The 21,085-nt window shown below is 34.6% G+C and overlaps 1 protein-coding gene across 1 annotated transcript in view; it reads right to left on the reverse strand.

Annotated features, from left to right (window-relative positions):
- The window catches only part of ena (ENAH actin regulator enabled), a 247,765-nt gene that overhangs the window by 74,902 nt on the left and 151,778 nt on the right, over nt 1-21,085 (reverse strand). Inside the window, exon 7 of the mRNA XM_090400769.1 lies at nt 6,524-6,618. Within this exon, the coding sequence (XP_090256895.1) occupies nt 6,524-6,618 (95 nt within the window). The remainder of the gene's footprint in view (nt 1-6,523; nt 6,619-21,085) is intronic.

Consider the following 21,085-nt stretch of genomic DNA (forward strand, 5'->3'; position numbering starts at 1 on the left):
TTCACATGGAAAGAAGAGGCAAGAAATAAGAAAAGTCTCATTGACTATGTTATTGTTGATAGTGATGTTTTCTCCCTGGTGCAGGACACCAGAGTGTACAGAGGATTTGAAATTGGAAGCGATCACTATTTAGTCTTGAGCAGGATAAAATTGAATTTCATATTGAAAAGAATAACATGTAAGAAAGTTTTAAAGTGAATAAAAGTTGAGCAGCTCTCAGATGTGAACTGCAGACTAAAATACAGAAAGATAATTGAAAATAAAATAAAAGAGTTTGAGAACAGGAATCAAACCTTGGAGATTCAGTGGCAAACTCTGAAGAAAACATTGATTGATTCTGCCAGAGAGGCATGTGGTGAGGTTGTGTGCAAGGATAAAAAAATCAGAACTCCCTGGTGGACACAGGAAGTTAAAGAGGCAGTGAAGGAAAAGAAGAAAGCATATCAAAAGTTCCTAGCAAATAAGTCAGCTTTTACTCTTACAGAATACAGAGACAAATGTAAGAAAGCTAAACAGTGTGTAAAACTAGCTAAATAAAAGTCATGGGAGGACTTTGGCAAGAATATAGAAAACAAATATCAAGAAGGTGGCAAAATATTCTGGAGGTTGTTGAAGAAGCTTAGGAATGGAGGAAAGAGTGCTGTAAAAGGAGTTAGAGATGATAAAGGTGACATGAAAACAGGAGAAAAAGATATCTTTGAAGTATGGAGTAATTACTTTGAAAAACTGCTAAATGAAACAAGCAGTGATGACAGCACAGTGATAAAAAACATTGACCAGGCATGCAGTCAGGAATACATATCCATACTTGAAGTAGAAAAAGCCATCAAAGGCTTGAAATGTGGAAAGGCAGCAGGAGTAGATGATATTCGACCAGAAATGCTGAAGTATGATGGTATAAAAGTCTTACAGTGGCTGCACTGCATAGTTCAGAAAGCCTGGACTGAGGGACGAATTCCCAATGATTGGAGTAGAGCTCTCATAGTTCCCATATATAAAAAGGGAAATAAAACTGAATATGAGAATTACAGAGTTATTTCCCTACTGAGTGTTCCTGGCAAGATCTATGCTAGTATACTTGAGAAACGGTTGAGAAGAATTGTGGAAGAAAAGCTTGAAGAATAAGCTGGATTCAGGCCAAATAGAGGCTGTCAGGATCAGATCTTCACTTTACGACAAATAGTTGAGAAAGCATGGGAATATAACAAAGATCTGTATTTAAGTTTTGTCGATTTGGAAAAGGCATATGACAAGGTGCCAAGAGAGAAGCTATTCAATACGCTGCAGTTATATGGTGTCAATGGGGCATTATATCAAGCAATACTTAGTCTTTATTTGAGTTGTAAGTCAGCAGTTAGAATTGAAGGAAGTACAGGAAGATGGTTTAATATTAAATCTGGTGTGAGACAAGGATGTACATTATCCCCTCTGTTATTCATTATCTATATGGATCACATTATGAAGGAAAGTGGTATTAAACCTGATATCAGAATTGGAGATGTTAATGTCAGCTCTTTGCTTTATGCAGATGATGTTACACTTCTAAATAAATCCGCTACAAGTCTGCAAGATTCTCTGACTAAATTGAATAGCTGTTGTAATAGATATGGTATGAAGGTCAGCAATAAAAAGACAAAGACAATGAAAATAGGCAGAATCATTGAAAATGTAAACTGTGTTGTGAATGGAGAACCTGTGGAACAAGTAAAACATTTCAGTTACTTAGGCACGATTTTTACTGAAGATGGTAAATTAAATATAGAAATAGATAAAAGAATCATCAAAGCTGGTATAGTGGGAAGTCAATTGAATAAATTCATATGGAATAAGAGAGAAATTAGTCGGAACAATAAATTAGCTGTATACAAGACAGTGTTCAAACCAGTTTTAACTTATGGATCTGAGAGCTGGGTCAGAAGTAAAACACTTGACCAAAGACTAGAGACCGCAGATATGAGAGTCCTGAGAAAGATTAGAGGTGTAAACAGATGGCATCAATGGCAATATATTAAAAATGAGGATATTAGGAAAGAACTTGACATTGTCAGCATCCAGGAATGCATTAGCAGAGTTAATCTCAGGTGGTATGGTCACTTAAATAGAATGGGAGAGGAAAGATTAGCAAAACAAGTGTTCTCTGCCAGGTTGGCAGGAAAATGACCCAGAGGAAGACCAAGATATAGGTGGATTGATACGGTACAAAGTGCCTTAGACGATAGAAATATAAGATCTGATAATGTTGGAGTCTTGACAAGTAACAGACTGATTTGGAGGAAAATTGTAGATAGGAAGTTAGTAATGATGTAAATTTTTCATATAGTACTGTCATATCCTGTACACCCCTTGAGGGTACATGGCAGGAATTTGATGATGATGATGATGATGTAATTTATAATTTTTTTTTCCCCACTAGAGGTCATGCCAGTAGAATAACGTGATAAAATCATTGTTTCTCTAGCTTACGGCTTGTAACGTAACTCAGCTTATCTATTTGTGTATGCTCCAGATGATGATTTTGATATGAAGATCGAAACGTCGGGATAATAAAAAGAGTAAGTTATAACAGGTTGTAAAATCCATAATTTCGAAAATGAATGCTGATCACCATGTAACACTAAAGGAAAGTCAATATGTGTGTTTTGTGTATTTAATGTGCTTTACACATCTGGAAAAGATCATGTAATTTTTTTTATTTTTATAATAATTAAAATTATTATTCCCCGTTATCCTCCTCTCTCTCTCTCCTCAACCAAATGGTTGGTGGGATAGGAATGCTATTTTACTAGGTAATAATCAATGAACAAGATAGTTTCCCATTTTCTTCCTTATCCGGTAAATGTTTTATGTCGATAGACATGGGTGTTCATGGAGACTGGTTTGCGGAATGAAACACAGGAGTTCCTGGAATTAAAGCTCTGCCATCACCATATGAGACCAGATAATTCACCTTCAACTGAAGAAGACCGATAAAAATTCTTCACGTCATGCACAGGATTTGAACTTAGGTCTTTCTAAATAAAGGGCTTTATACTGACTGAACTATGGAGACTCCGTTATTATTATTAATAGGAGTATTAGTATGTGACATGCACACATGCACACGCACTAGTTATATGGGATGAATTTTATTCCGATTTGGTATTTGAACCTTTTACAAGAATTTGTCGAACAGTTCCAGTTTTCACATCAACTATATTCGGGGCTACAAAGGGACAACATGTTGACATTTTATATTTCAATAATTCTGTGACTTAGTGGAAAACGTGCAAACATCAGAATTTGTAAAACGCACAAGGTCTGTGTGTTATACAAATTCTTTGTTATCTTACTCAAACACTGCAGGTTTGAGTAAGATAACATTTGCTGAGATGATGAACCTGAGACAATAGAAGGCATTTTCACTACATAATGATGCAATAGAATAGGGCTATCTGAACAGAAAAGAGATGAGACAGGGTTGGACAAAAGTTATGGGCAAGCCATAATAAGGGAACCCAAAACATGACTGCCACTCAGACATGATGTAAGTTTGCCTGCATCTAGGCAAACTTACATCTTTCAAAATCAGATTTGCATGTGATGATAATTTGCTTGCATGTATTTCAAACTTGACTATAGGTTATTAAAAAAGAGGCACTTTTGATGAAAGCCAATTTTGATGCAATTCTTCTCATAAATGGTCTTATATACTTCTAAGAGAACTGTGATGAAGGACAAGAATTCAAAGAAGAATGAATGTTTCTTTCCTCTATATAAAAATTCTTTCAGTTATACATTTTATGCAAATAATTGCATCAGAAGACTGGAAATAACAATCCAAAAAAAAAAAAAATGAAGCACGATAATCATAAAAATCAATTTCATTCAGCATTCTTATAGTGCCAGGCAATGCAAGTGGCTGGGTGAATGCTGCTCTGTGAGAGAAAAAATCACCCTAGGATGTGAACATCTACAATCTCAAGTTTAAAATGCCAAAAAATTATATGCCAAGGATACAATTTCTTGACATTTTTAACTTAATTTATAATCAAGTGAAAAAAATTGAACAATTTTACAATTCTATAATCTTGTTTAGCAAAATCATTCATGAACAAGTGATCAGAAGTGTTTGAAGAATGGCTATGTTGATACAATATGATCTGATAATCCTAACTTGACATAACATTGGTCTTGTATGTATTTCTTATGTTCTACAAGATTAGATAACTCTTATCTGTTTAACAGGCTAAGTTGCAGGCACAATGGAATTCATACACTACTCAATATTTATACAGGATTACAACCTTTTGTGAGATTTCCATGTACTAAGAAGAACATTTTCAACTGTTCAACTGCTCATGGGATTCTTCATTCAAGCATATGAAAAGCTATTATTTGGAGTAACAAGGAAACTATACTGAAATCATTCCTTTTAAACTTGAGAATAAAAAATAAAAAAACTATATTTTGGGTTTATTGTGTCTTTTTAAAACAGGCTCTGCTGACACAGCTTTGTATACCATTAAGGTTAATAGCAAAGACAGCTCCTGTCTCCCAGTCAGAGTGGATACTTAAACCAAGACAAGTCACTCGAGAAAACTACCATGTGTAGTTAATTGTCAACAATACCATCACAGATAGCAAACTGCATGAAGCATGAAATGAAACATCATAATCTTGATATGTTCTCAAGAGAAAAACTTGTCTGTTTAACAGGCTAAGTTGTTGCCAGCACAATGGAATTCATACACTACTCAATATACATACAGGATTACAACCTTTTACCATGACAGTACAAAACAAGTTTTCATTATTATTAGCTTTCAAATTTTTATTTTTCCTACATTAATGTGATGTTTATATGATCTCCAATATGGTCACCTCCTAAATTTTGGACTTCTGAGGTAATGCTAAGCACATAAATCCACCTAGACCACAGTCATCCTTTGCTTGTTTTTAATTTGTGTGCAGAGAGACAATTAATTTAACATCTTGATTCATGTTAATGAATTATATACAAATAATTTGTATGTAACATTATTCTTAAATAAACAATATTTTTGTAATTTATGTATATCGATTAATTTTTAATAAGTTCCATTTGTTACACACCTGTTACACTCCATGATGACAAACATGGAGGCAGCAATACAAAAGAAATTCTTAATAATTAAGAAACCAACAAGCAAGCCCATTGTAAAATGGGCTATATATCAATTAGATAACATTTATTCTTCAATTAATCATGTATGGATCCTACAACCCAGGAGAGATGCCAATTTGTTTTGAAAGAAAGCTTCAAATTATGTTGTTTATGCAGCATAATTCCACCTCCTCAACTATCCTTTTTTTTTTTTTGATATTATATCTGATACACTTTTAATGATTAGAGCACTTCAGATATGTTCATCATGTGAATTATATTTACCTTTTTCTCAATAAATATTATATAAGCAGGATCACTAAATATCAAATCCTTTGATTTGATATTAGTGAATTCAAACAATGTTTAAATCTAACTTACTAAGTCGATACCCAAAATTTATTTTCACTTAAACTGATATATTCTTGACATAATCAAGAAGTATATGAACTGTACAGATCACCACTTCTATCTGATGAAATTAGAGCTTTGGGGTTGAGATAGCTTGGACATGTGGAAAGAATGGATGGGTGAGACTTGATGAAAAGCAACCTAGAGGAAAACTGTGGCAGCAATGGGAGGAAAACATTCAAAAAAGACTTAGCTGAGATGGAAATTCTAGACTGCACTGGAGGAGCTCAAGACAGAAAGGAATAAAAGAAGTTGATACTTTGCAACTAAGAATCTTAGAGGTTCAGCAAGCAAGGAAGAAAGAAATGATTTATTCATAGCTGTTGCTATAGACCCAGTTTACATTAAATTAAATGTTGATTATCTATTGTTGATTATCTGTGTAAATGTTGATTATCTGTGTATATATTAAATGCTGATACCATTCAGTTTATTTCTTCCATTTCAGAGAGAAATACTACATCCAAAATGTATTATGCCAAACTTAAAATTTCAAACTATAAACACTATTTCAGTCCCATGAGTTCATTATAGTCCATGTTAACTATATGCATATATCACATATTGAACTTTTTCCCAATGACAAACTATAAAAAACCTCAGTAAGATCTCATGTAGCATCAATGTTATATAGAAATTCATTTATAGCAAACTTTTCACTACACCATTATAATAGACTATTCTTTTGATGCTTATCAACATGTAACAGTGAAAGCTGACAGCATTCAATTAAAATTAATTTGTATAAAAATCTGCTAATTTTCTCTGTTGTGCATTAAATTAATGCAAAGAATACTAGTATATCCACAATTCTAAAATGAAACCACATTCTCTAAAACAAATGGGTCATTAAATGAAGCATGTAAATTGTATAGTATACAATAATTTATAATAATTTACAATAAATAAACTCCTGCAATTTACAATAACTACAGTTATTGTAAGTTTATTTCAAATAAAATAAAATTCAAATAAAAAAATAAGTCAAACCTTCTAGCAAGAGTTCTTGTCATTTCATCCATCATACTTGCCATGCCACCTATGGCAACTGTTGTCCTTGGATCAACGGGCTTTTCTTCGGAAGGCTAAACAAAAGATTATTAAAAAATAATAATTTATATCAAACTTTAAGAAAATTCTAATGAAATCTACATAAAATATAACTACATGAATCACAGGCAAATACAAATCTCAAAATACATGCCATTTTATTCAACAAGTATACTTCATACAATAAAATTATCAGGTATATATATGAGGATAGTCTGAAAGGTTCTCGGTCTAACATTGAAAAAACAATTTATAATTTCAAAAGTATTTTTATTTTTCAATATAATCTCCCTTAAGTTTACATTTATTCCAGTGATGCTCCAGCACCATTATCCCGTCCCTGTAGTGGTTCTCAGTAAGATCTGCAAAGTACCCCTCTACAGCTGCAATCACCTGTTGATCCGAAGAAAAACGCTGACCAGCAAGGAAGGGTTTTAGTTTTGGGAAGAGATAGAAGTCAGAGGGAGCCAAATCTGGGGAATAAGATGGATGTTCCAACAATTCATAGTACAGATCCCTTAATTTTCCCATTGCCAAAACACCTTTGTGGGCAGGTGCATTTCCTGATAAAAGATGGTTTTTTCCTTCTGAAAATCAGGTCTTTTCTCACAAATTTTTTTGTCTGGTCTGGTTAAAAGATCAGTTATTGTTTTACCCTTTTCAAGATAATTAATAAACAAAATGACTTAGCATCCCAAAACAACAATGCCATGACCTTTTCTGCTGATGGAACCGACTGTCTTCTTTGGTGCTGAACAACTGGCTTCTGTCCACTGTTTTGACTGCTGTTTGGATTCTGGTGTGTAATGGTGAATCCAAGTCTCATCCATAGTAATAAATCGATGCACAAAATCAGTTTTATTCTTGTTAAAGCGCTCCAAGCACTGTTCAGAGATTTGCATGCAAATGTGTTTTTGATCTGTGAGCAAGTGTGGCACCCATCTTACGTAAAGCTTTTTCATTTGCAATTCTTCATGCAAAATATATCTTACATATTCTTTTGAAATGCCTATGGTCTCAAAAATTTCACGCACTTTGACTCACCGGTCATCCAATACCAAATCGTGCACTTGATCAATGATTTCTGGTGTCGTTACACTTTTTGGACGTCCTTCATGTGGCTCATCTTCAAGGCTGGTATGGCCATGTTTAAACTTGGCAGCCCATTTCTCAATTGTTGAAAACGAAGGGAAGAGTGCCCATAAACTTTTATGAATTTTGAATGAATTTCTTTTGGCATTACACCTTCTTTTACAAAGAATTTTATAACTGCACGATACTCAATTTTATCCATTTCAAGGGATACAGACAACACTTTTGCTTCAAACAGCTGTATAAAACAAACTGCTTAATAGAATGACTTGCAATTTCACATGGATGCTTATGACAGATGTACCAACTTAGAAAAAAAAAAAAAAAAAAAAAATCTTGCCAATAATGTTGCCATCTATGGTTGAGGCCGAGAACTTTTCAGACCCCACCCTCACGTGCGTGCATGTGGTATATAAAATGTATTTGCATAATGACATAAGAAATATCTATTCATCTGATGATTTTAAATCATTTGGCAAACCAGTTATTTTCTAGTATACCCTCAATATTGCTGTCTAACACAATATCTCATAACTAGTTTCCAACTCATATTTTTCCCTCTCCTAAGCTGGTATATTATTTCAAACTAGGAGAATTTACGGTTTGAAATCAATCTTCCTTATATCTTAATTGACCAATTTTTTTTTTCCTGTCATTTTTTTCTCAAATATTTGTTCTTCTAGTCTTTTATTTTCCATTCTGGGTCCCACGCCATCTTAGATTAGCTCTACTTAAACATTTTTTTTTTTAAATATTAATAATGTTGAGTTCTTTGATGGCATCTTCATTTTAATACAGTTCATCACTATGCCATTTGTTCACTCCTCTAATTTCCTCAAATTAGTATAATTACAGGTCAAGTGATTATTATGGGGGTCTTCAACTATGGAGGTATAGACTGAAAGGAAGAAAGATCACATGGCATGGCAGGAACTGAGAGATAATTACTTGAGGCAGCACGTGATGGAGGAGACTAGGGTTGTGAGAATATTGGACCTGGAAGAGCTATCCATAGCCAAGGTGGTCAATTTGCTTCCAATTGGCAAAAGTGACCATGTGATCTTGACTTGGGAAGTTGAGGAATATTTTGTCAGGAAGGAGTTTATGTAAAACTACAACACAGGCAATTATGACAAGTAGGAGGAAGATTAAATCTGTGCCATGGCATAAAACACTGGAAAGGAAGGATGTCAGTAGTGAAATTGTTAAGGGTCATCTAGAGGAAGCAATATAAAATTGTATACCTAAGGTAAGGAGGGTTAAGCAGGTAGGAGTTAGCTGGATGTGAGCTAAGAAGAAAAGGCTGTGGAGGGTATAAGGAGAAGGTGACCAGCAAATTCATGAACAGTACTAGGCTCAGGCAAGAAAGGTGACCAGCATAGCAAGGAAGGCAAAATGAGATTACAAGAAGAATCTAGCCAAACAAAAGAAATTTCAAAGCATTCTTTCATTATGTGGCAAGTAAGAGGAACAATGACTGTTGAAGATTAACCTTAATGAGCCTCAATGATTAACCTCAATGTAAATACAGCTGTGGAATTAGATAGGATATCAGCTAGGGTTATGAAAGAATGTGAAAGGGAACTGACAATACCTTTGACTAGGCTCTTTAATTTAAGTTTCAGCTCTGGCAGAGTTCCAAGGGAGTGGAAAGAGGCAAAATAATTCCCTTGCATAAACGTGGTTCAAGATTACAGTAGCAAATTATAGACCAATCAGTATCTCAGGTGTGGTGATAAAATTACTGGAAAAATTGGTCAAAAAGAGAAATCAAGAATGGATTGATAAAAATATGATACTATATGAGGGCCAACATGGCTTTGTGAATGGTCAATCATGCCTCAGTAATTTAATCACTTTTCATAATAGAGCAACAGCTGAGCTGGATAAAGGAAATGTGAACACAATGATTCTGCTGGATTTTGAAATGGCATTTGACAGAATACCACATGAAACTGTTATGCAAATTAGAACAAATGGGGATGGATATGACACTGGTTATGTTGTGGATAAGAGGGTAGCTGCTGGACAGATATCAAAAAGTGGTATATGGAGAGGCAGAATCAAGGTGAAAACAGGTAACTAGTGATGTGTCACAAGGCACATCCAAAAGTGAATGTTCCTTGTGCCTGCTAGAAGAGAATGGCAGATGTGTGTTTTAAACTTTGCCTTGAAGAATACAAAATTAGTGATCATCCGTACGGCAAGTCAAGTCTGGTGGACCATACTATACTGAATTAAATGGAAAACAATTGTGCTACAGCAAAATTACAATAGGTCTGAGAAGATTATTTTTTAGCAACAGCATCAGCTATGAAACACTCCTTTAACCTGGACAATTATGAAGCATTAATTTTCCAAAAATCTGGGGGCAATCATTCTACTACCACATTTCACCCAACTTCTCCAAGCAAACTTTTCAATCTGGTCCTTAGAAATTATCACGTTAAGATATTAAAACTGAAAAGATATTCCTTTTCAGTTACAATCTAAACTGTTTCTGTGACAACCTAACTGAGTGCTGCATGTTGACCTCAGTTGTAATTTGTGAGCTGATGATGCAAGTTAGAAAACCAGAAAAATATTGGCAAATTCAATAAAATAATTTTTGCTTCTGGTGTTGTTTATACTATAAAGAGCTGTTATGGAAACCACTAACACCCAAGCTTGTCTATATGTATGGTCATGAATAATTTTTACTCGTTTTTTTTTTTTTTTTAGGTAAAATCAAGTAAATATTGGAAGTTTTTCCTAAGATCATTTTCGCAATCTACATACATCGTGACATAAGGAATTTATGTCATGATGTATTTTATTTATTTATTTTTATCTCTAATTTCCTTCATATTATCAATAAGTCCACAGTTTAGTACTATTAATGATAAACTAGCTAAAGAGCAATTTCATTTATAACAAAGAATTCAGCTTATTGATAGCAAATCCAGTTGAATGAATTCTTTCTTTCTTTTTTGCAAAGAAGAGGGAAAAAAGGAAGTTTTACCTTAAATGTATTTTGTTTAGGAGACTTAACTACCCTACTGGTCATGTGTGCACACGTCAATCAGAACATGAATGCAAAGTGCACAATAATAGTGAAATAACAGGCATAATGAGTATATGGTGCTTTTATACTTTATCCACTGTGGCTGGTTGTGTGACCATTTAAGTCTTAAAAAATAGGGAAATTCTGTTGTCCATATACCTTTTTTAAAAATGTTAGATTGTGCATTACAACAGATTTCTTACTTTTTCCCACCTTTCCTTCCACTGAGATGAAACAAATTTCTTATAAAATCTATCACACATTTATTTATAAAGAATGCTACTATTGATAATAAACATCTATGGTTTAAATTAACAGATTAATAGATTTAACTGAATATAAGATGAATTTCAAACTTGGCTTGACATAGAGGATCTTGAAGAATTACACAAGAGCAATTATAATACTTTCAGGAAAAATTAGTAGGAAAGGGGGGGGGGGGAGGAATAAGGAAGGATATAAATTTTCAAACTGATAACTCATTAAATATGAGTAGCAGGGATGAATTTGAAATAGTTTAGTGTATGATTAACACTAAAGAATTTAGTGTTTCATTTAGATGTAAATTTAGAGTGTTCCAGAACTACACAGTTTGTCCGTTTAATAATTACTGCAGTCAATCATCATCAATTACCTGATATGTACCCTCAAGAAGTATTTTTGGCTACTAGAAAAGCACTACATACCGTATTTGCCGGCGTATAAGACGCACTTTTTTCCTTTGAAAATAGGTCTGAAAAACAGGGTGCATCTTATACGCTGATACTCAGTTTTTTATTATTTTCATTTCTGGAAATTTTCTCTGTTCCGAATTACGCGATTTCTTTCTTGCTTCCTTGTGATGTGTGAGAGTATTCCAGTTACGTAGAGTTCAGTGGATGCGCATGCACTGTCATCGATGATTACAGCTGTGTTCCTGTTCGTTTAAACTTTCCAACTGTTGTCGTGGTTGTTGTGAACGGTGATAAATTTCTGCCGTTAAATTTTCTCTAAATTTCTTGGCAAATTATGGCTGAGAAACATCAGCATTGCTACAGTATTGCATACAAGCTACATGTGATTGCATAAGCTAAAGAACATGGATACAGAGCTGCAGAGAGGCATTTCGGGCCACCCCCAACTGAGAAAATGATAAGAACTTGGCAGAATCAGGAAGAGGATCTAAAAAATCTTTCTTTTTCCTTAAAAATTGCATACAAAAAAGGGGGTACGTCTTATATACCAGCAAATACGGTAATTAAGTTGACATTATTATTAATCTTCTATCAACAATTTTCCTCCAAATTAGTCTATTAGTGAGCACTCCAATATTGTCATATCTAACATTTCGTGCTTCTAAGACACCACTGACTGAATCAATCCACCTACACCTTGGTCTTCCTAAGGTCTCTTTCTTACCATTTTGGCATCAAACACCAGTTTTGCTGATCTTTCTTCTCCCATTTTGTTGAAGTGGCTCACACATTCTTGGTGCTAACGTCAACTTCCTTTATAATATCTTCAATATTAATATGATCCTGCCATTGATACTCTGTTCACTCTCCTAATTTTTCTCAGAACCTTCATATCTATAGACTAATTGTTAATCAAGTGTTTTATTTCTAACCCAACTTCCAGATCCATAACTTAAAATTGGTTTAAACATGGTATTGTATAATTTCTCTCTTATTCTATATAAATTTATTCAGTTCAGTATCCACCATACCAGCTTTGCTTATTCAGTTGTCTATTTCAAGATTTAACCATCTTCACTAAAAACTGTGCCTAAATATTTTACTTGTTCTATAGGCTCTCCATTCAGAATCCAACTGAAGTTTTCTATGCTTCTGATTATTTTCATAGTTTTGGTCTTTTTATTGCTGATTTTCATGCAAAGTTTGTTACTGCTGTTATTCAATTTAGTTAGAGAATCTGGAAATTTGCACTAGATATGTTTAGTAGTACAACATCTGCATAAAGCAAAGAGCTAAGTTTGACATCTCCAATTCTAATATCAGGCTTAATGTCACTTACTTTTATGTGATCAATATAAATGATGAATAACAGTGAATACAGCTCCTTGTCTTACCCCTGATTTCGAATCAAACCATGTTTGTATTTCCTTCAATTCCTACTGCTGACTTACAACTTAAATATGAACCTGCTAAGGATAGTAGGATCAAGTTTCTTAGATTTAATATTATCACCTGAGGAACTAAGAACAGTATGAACAGCAAGGATGGGATTTTAAGAAATCTAATTTTGAAGAAACGGTAAGAAAATTAGAATGATAAATTGGAAGTTGGAAGTTGAAATTTAATGGACATTCAAACAAAAGGACTAATATAACCAATTCTTAGCTCTTTAGGTCTTAATTAGACTGACCATATTTCCTTTAGACAAAAACGAGACATTGGGGTGGAAAAAATGGGACACGGGTTATGTAATATTCTATATTCATGAAGAAGACAAAAAAGTTTTATTACATAAACACAGCTTACCGTTATTCTTCAGTGACAGAACCCATACAAAACTTTAGGTAGACATAAAGGGGAACTGTATTTCACCACAATCGTACCATGAATTTTGCCTCCATGAGCAACGGAAAAATGGACATTACATGTTGGCATACCACTTTTGTTCCAGAACTTCACCGCTTGTCCGTTTAATAAATCTGAATTCTTTCTGGAGATTGTCATTAAAATTGCAGTTTCGCCTCTTTGATATTGCAAGGATAGACTTAAAACTTTAAAAAAATATGAAATTAAAACAACCGGCATTGAATAACAAAGCCACCGATTAGCATATATACAGGCAAAACAAAAACTAACACTATAGCAGAACAGACGGCACATCTGAGATGAGCAAGTGTTGCCAACATGTAGTTTTTATTTTCTCTGAAAAAATCGCTAAATATTGATATCTGTAGTATCAAACAATGCAACTCCATGGTTATACAAATTACTGGTATCCATGATATTGATATATGATTATAGATTATGAATAATAATTTATGATTAACCAATATTAAAGTATATTTATAGTTTTTATTAAAAAATGGGACAAAATTGACATTTTTAGTAAAACGACAGGGACATGAAATATAAAAAAAAATGAATGTATGGTCAGGTCAGCCTAATCTTAATGTTATATGCTTAATTCCCTGGCATGGGAATTAAAATTATGGATAGAAGCTGCTATAAAGCAGCAAGGATGGGATTTTAAGAAATCTAATTTTGAAGAAACAGTAAGAAAATTAGAATGATAAATTGGAAGTTGGAAGTTGAAATTTAATGGAATGAATATTAATAGTAAATGGCAGCAATTTAAGGATATCTTTCATAATTAGATGCCTAAATTTACCACACGGGCGCTTAAGGGTCAAGGCTGGATAAGTGGGAAGAAACCTCCACATGGCATTTTGGGGAATGTAGAAAACCGATCAGAACTTCTGACCTGATATCCAATCCTCACCTTCTCATGGTGCACCCTGTTAGGTGTCTACTTGGATACTGAATGAATGAGGATGGGCTGCCAATAAGTATACAACCAAATTGTATTCTTATTGGATTAAACTATAATGTAAAATGATGACACAATATGACAGAATTTCATATTGTGTCATCATCATCATTGTGCCACTTGGGGAAAAGGGGGGTGACCACCACTAGTACTTTCGTACTAGATCCAGTACTTTTTTATAAATTTTTAGTGTTTCAGTACGTTCACCAACAGATCTAGTACTTTCTTCCTTCCGAATAATAATAATAACATGAGAGTTAGGCATGAGTTTAATATTTTTCTCTTCTTTCACCTCCCCCATATGTCACATTCAATGACAAAAGCATGATTTCTCTCCCCCACCTCTCACTGTTCACTAACCTTCCCCCCCACATCCCATACTCATGCAATTAGTAAAAATTTTGTTCCACATTTAAAACTTAGTACACAACAATGGAATTGTCAGGATATTTAAACGGTCAGATGTTTAAAAAATTTTGAACTTCAACAAAGATATAATCAACATTGCACAAATTTCAATTCATTGCTCATGGTCGCAGTTTGATTTGAGGTAGGTATTTGTTCAGTACAGTGTTTTTATTAATTTTATTAACAAAAACTTGTTCAGTTCTTCATCAAAAATATTAATATTTAGATTTTCCTTTTAAACAAAGACAAGTGGCAAGAAAAACTTTCTAAATTTAAATTGAATTCCAAATCTTAGGGGAAAAAGAAACTGAAAGAATGTTTTCAGCAGTGATAATAAATAAGAATGAAATAAGAAATCAACTACAAACTCCCTTGATGAATGGACTCCTTTTGACAAAAGAAAAATTGAATCATTCATCAGCTACAGATTTTACTATTCTGAAGAGTTAATTTAGCAAAATAAAGTAGTAATATCGTAAAATGCCCTAAATCAAGCGAAACAAAAGCAAATAAAAATTTACTTTTCTTTTTCAGGTTTAGTACCCTTTTTCCTGCACAAGTTGGCGCTAAATATTTTTGCTAGGTGGTCATCCTGCTGGGGAATCACACGATTAAACGTGTCCCCCCCCCCATTGTACCCATGAGTACCAGATCACACATAGTGTTACCAAAACAAAGAAACAAAAACAAAGCAACAAATACAAGATTTTATATTCAGGAAATAAGAATCAGGGAAAAGTAGCAATGATATTAAACACAAATATGAGGATAATCTTCTTGAATGATATGGGCTAATATCAGAATGGGGAAACTGGACAATGAGACTTATTTGTGCTAATAGTTCCACAAAAAGTTCTACTAAGGAAAAAGTGAAGGACTTTTTCGAGGTATTAGAGAAGACAGCTGGCACGATGAAAAAGGAAAAGTTGGTCTTTGTTGGAAATCTAAACAACAGAGTAGAAAATGATTACCAAACATATAAGAATGTTGTGGGAAAATTTGGAGAAAAGAACAAACAATAATGGTCAGGGCATGGACTAGTTATTACTAACACCATGTTCCAACATAAAAATGTGCACAAATTTACATGGAGAGAAGATGCAAGGAATAAGAAGTCTCGTTTACTATGTTATTGTTGATAGTGATGTTTTCTCACTGGTGCAGGACACTAGACTGTACAGAGGATGCAATGTACAAAGGATGTACAAAGAGACTGTACAATATGAATTTCATATTAAAAAGAAGGGCGTTTAAGAAAGTTTTGAAATGAATCAAAGTTGAACAGCTATCAGATATGTACTGTAGACTCAAATACACAAACATTATTCAAGAAAAACTTTGAGTTTGAAAACAAGAACCAAACCTTGGGGCAAACCCCTAAAGAAAACTTGGATTCAACCAGAGAGGCATGTGGTGAGGTAATCTGCAAGGATTACCTCATAAATCAGAACTCCATGGTGGACTCAGGAAAGTTAAAGAGGCAGTCAAGGAAAAGAAGTTGAACAGCTATCAGATATGTACTGTAGACTCAAAGCATTAGCCGGCCTGATTGGCTGAGTGGTCAGCATATCTCCTCTCCAGCCAAAAGGCTGGGGGCTCGAATCCTGCCGTGGGCATGGATGTTTGTGATTGTCTGGAAAATACTAGTGATGATGATGGGTGGTAGATGCCATTGGTGTAGATGATGATGGTAGTTGCAGTTTGTTGTAGTTGGTGGATTAAGTGGTGGAGACAGAATTGCCCTCCCTCAATGAGTCTTTGGACTCCCTGGAGGTGTTTACATAATAATAATATCGAAAGTTCCCTAAAGAAAACTTGGATTCAACCAGAGAGGCATGTGGTGAGGTAATCTGCAAGGATTACCTCATAAATGGATGTTTGTGATTGTCTGGAAAATACTAGTGATGATGATGGGTGGTAGATGCCATTGGTGTAGATGATGATGGTAGTTGCAGTTTGTTGTAGTTGGTGGATTAAGTGGTGGAGACAGAATTGCCCTCCCTCAATGAGTCTTTGGACTCCCTGGAGGTGTTTACATAATAATAATATCGAAAGTTCCCTAAAGAAAACTTGGATTCAACCAGAGAGGCATGTGGTGAGGTAATCCTTGCAGATTACCTCATAAAATAGTTGCAGTTTGTTGTAGTTGGTGGATTAAGTGGTGGAGACAGAATTGCCCTCCCTCAATGAGTCTTTGGACTCCCTGGAGGTGTTTACATAATAATAATATCGAAAGTTCCTGGCAAGTAAGTCAGCTTGTGATCTTAGTGAATCAGAGAAAAATGCAAGAAAGCAAGCGTGTTGTAATTGCAGGTACAACTTTCGAGTTGAGTGATGCAGTAGTTTTTGTGTGGCAACCATTGAAGTAAGAGTGTGTGAGTCGAGTGTGTCAGAAGTTGCATCATGGAGCAAAGATCTGTGATAAAATTTTACTGTAAATTAGGAAAAACTACTACAGAAGTGTATCAAGACCTAAAAAAAATTTACAGCGATGACTATCAGAACTATGCACAGGTGTTCCACTGGTTTTCAATGTTAAAAGAGGGGAAGGAGCCCCTGGAAGATGAACCACATTGTGGACTATAATAAATTTAGTTTAATCCTTTATCCAAGTGTGAGCAAACAAAGTTTGCGCCTGAAAGTATCTTCAGGACTGGGTTAAGGTGGTACACACCAGGGCAACTCGTTGCAAAGGTGGAGCAAGCTACCAAGCGCAAACTTTGTTTGCTCACACTTGGATAAAGGATTAAACTAAATTTATTATACTCTAACCAAGTGGAAAATAAAACTTTCAACACATTGTGGACTGCCAGTTTCTGCATGGACAAATGAAAACGTGATGAAAGGTAGGGAAATTGTTGCCCATGACAGACAAATAACCAGTAGGCTACTCACTGTACAGCTTGGTAACTGTAAGGAAACATCCAGATTAATCTTAGAAAGGGATTACATTATGTCAACATTTGCAGCACAAACAGAGAGAGTACCACATTGCATGTTATCAAAATTTCATCCATGCAGTTGATCAAGATCAACTGATGTGTTGCAAAGAACTATTACCAGTGATGAAAGTTTCCGTTTTCAGTTTGATCTGGAAACAAAACACCAGACCATGGAATGGTGTGGAATGTCTTCTCCCCTGCAGAAGAATCTCAGGTTGCAAAAATCCCCTATCAAGACAATGGTCATTGTTTTTTTCCGACGCTGTTGGAATTATCCACTGCAAAGTTGTGCTTGGAAGCACCACAGTGAATGGTCAGTATTATTTAGGAGTAATGCAACATCTGTACACCCACATGCGTAAGGAAAATAACTGTTCCACAACAATAATTGGTTTCTGTTGCACGACAACATGCCTGCACACTATGCATTGCCTGTGAAGCAGTTTCTGGCTTCGGAGTCTATCTGTGTGATCGAACATCCCCCCCCCCCCTCACAGGATTTGCTCCTACAGACATTTTCCTCTTCCCAAAGATGGTGTGTGCCTTGAAAGAGGAGCACTTCAGTGACATCCAACATGGCTTCTCGCTGTACAGCTTGTCAGAAGTTGTCAGAATGGTGTGCCAAGGAGGTTCCCGTTCAGGACTTCCACCGTGCTTCGAACACCTGTATAACAGATGTAAATGTTGTGTAGAGTTGGAGGGAGATTATATTTTATATCTGTGTAACTGACAATTCCAAATATAGTTCTTTGTTCTGATATAATTGTTGTCTCATTACTTAATGGGCACAATGTATATATCTGTATTTCAAGTAGAAAAAGCTACCATAAACCTCAAACATGGAAAGGGTTGGAGTATGGTATTCGACCAGAAATGCTAAAATATGGAGGTATAAAAGTCTTACAGTGACCACACTTCATCACATTAGAAAGCCTGGTCAGAGGGTCACATTCCAGATGATTGGAGTAGTGCTCATAGTATCCATCTATAAAAAAGGGAATAAAGTTGAATGTGAGAATTACAGAGGAATTTCTCTACTGGGTGTTCCTGATAAGATTTATGAAAGTATTCTTGAGAAACAGCTAGGAAAAATTGTGGAGAGGCTTGAAGAAGAACAAGTTGAGTTCAGACCAAACACAGGGTGTCAGGATCAGATTTTCACTTTCAGACAAATAGTTGTCTTAAGGTGAAAAAGAGCCTGTGTAGCTCAGTGGATGTGGCGTTTGCACACCACCACGCTTGGCCACACGAAGGAAGACTTGGTTTCGAGTCTAGTCGGCGACTAGAGGAAATTTTTCTAAGCCTTTTTTCAACCGGTTCCTGAGTTAGTCGATCTCTGGCACGGGCAAGTGGGTTTTTCCTCCTGGAAACTCGGGTTTTTTCGTCCTGTAAACTCAAGAAAATCGACCATAGAATCCACATTATTTCAGACATTAAATATATTGTGTTAGGGTTAGGGACCAAGAGATGGTGGCACATTTGAGCCATCTCTCTTCACTGCAAACTGCTTAATTAGTGATAGCCTTGGGCCATCTATCTCTGATTGGGTACCAGTGGAGATTGAACTGACCACTCAGTCTCCAAAAGTTAGATAGGGCTAAATGGCCTCGCCTACATATGACAAGGTACAAAGAGGAAAGCTGTTCAAAACACTCCACTTATATGGAATAAATGGCACATTATACCAAGCAATACACAGTCTCTATTTGAATTGTAAATCAGCGGTTAAAATTGATTTATTATACTTTTTTTATAATGCTGTTGCACGAATTAATGAAGCTCATAAAAAAATTGGCAATATTTAATTTAGCTATTAACATAAGTAACTAATCATAAGAACTTCATATAACTAATCTTAAATTTAACATTAAAGAAGTTAACTCCTCATTTCCTATACATTATTTAGGAATAAACACAATTCTACCAATTAAATCTAGCATTTTAGCTCAACATGTGCAAGTTCATTTCTTTACATTTAATAGCTTACTTTAACGTAACACTCTCTTACTACTAAATAAAGAATGAGAACACATTACTTGAACAATCCAAGTGCAACTCTAACTTCCTTTAGCATTCACAACAAACTCAAATTTTTTCTGGAATATAATTATCATTTCAGCATACATTTGCAGCACATTTCCTTATCATTTGAATGACAACATTGTTTACTTCCCATCATCTCTGTTCTTCTTTTCCACCGATTCTCTTTACTTAGCCTCTGACTCCCTCCATCAATGAACTCCTCTTTTTGGCAACAAGGATGACCAAGTAACATAAAAAGCCCATTCTTAATGCTAAGGTAAAAAAATCTATGGAATGATCGTCCCAAAAGTGTTGCAAATAGAAGAACATGAATAGCTTTAAGAGAAACAGATAAATATTATGGATAGCATGTAAAAAAAAAAATTTTTTTTAAGTAAAGATAAAGTAGATGATTACAGATAATTGTCTCCTGGTGTGTTGTTGAATAAGTGGTGTTACCGCTATTAATTATTATGGTTTACTGTTTTGAACATCAATTAATTTGTATTTAATTAGTAGGAGATGTGTCATGGATAGAAAAAGATAAGAAGGAATGTCAGGGAGTGCAAACTATCCTAAGCATGGTCAAGAATTTAGCAAGATGATTACATGTTTTGGATGCTTAATCGTTGTATTTGACACTGATTTTTCTCTGATTGCTTAAGTCTTCCACACACCCCTTTTCCTGGAACACTGATGAAAGAAATACTCGCTTTTTTTTTTAATAATAAATTGGAATTGAGCACTTATTGTGAACAAATTTCAAAAGTATGACAGTTAGTGTGGCCAATATGTGATCTCCCTCAAGGAGTCCCTAACTCCCTGGAGGTCTCTGGTAATAACAATATCAATCATCTTGGATTCATCTTTGTAAATTATACAATGTACCTTCTATAAAACTCTCTTACCATAATATTTCAGGTTGATGGCTTTTCTTCAAGTATAGAACAGTACTCCTGGTTGTATTCCTCATGAATCTTTTCTATCACTATTCTGTCACTTGATACCTCATTTACTGTCCTCCATTTCTAAGTTTATTTGTCTTAAACCTTTTGCCACATTTCATGATAATTTTTATATATTCTTGCCAAAATATTATCATAACTGAATCTCTGATTAGCAACTTTGCAATTCGCTAATTTTTTGAAGGACTGCTTCTTTAATTTTCTGTATCCATTTTCCATCACGCCTTCATTAAATGCTTCTCTTGCTGAGTCAATCAATGTATTCTTTATATTTTGTCACTACATCTTTATCATTCGGTTCTTATTTACTTTTTCTCCAATACCATTTGACAGTTCACATCAAGGAGTTATTATTGTTCAAAGTATTCTTTTCAAAACAATAGTACCTATTTTTCTTTTCAATGAGATACTCATTTTTATTCTGCTCAATATCAGAAGGTGGTCACTTCCTATTTAAATTTTTCTATGCACTTTTGTAACTTGGACTAATATGAAAACATTATTATTAAAAATAACCTAAGGAATAATA

The sequence above is a fragment of the Typopeltis vanoorti genome, chromosome 11 (genome assembly GCF_054136105.1).
Source record: "Typopeltis vanoorti isolate ZY-2024b chromosome 11, IOZ_Tvanoo_1.0, whole genome shotgun sequence".
NCBI classification, from domain to species: domain Eukaryota; kingdom Metazoa; phylum Arthropoda; class Arachnida; order Uropygi; family Thelyphonidae; genus Typopeltis; species Typopeltis vanoorti.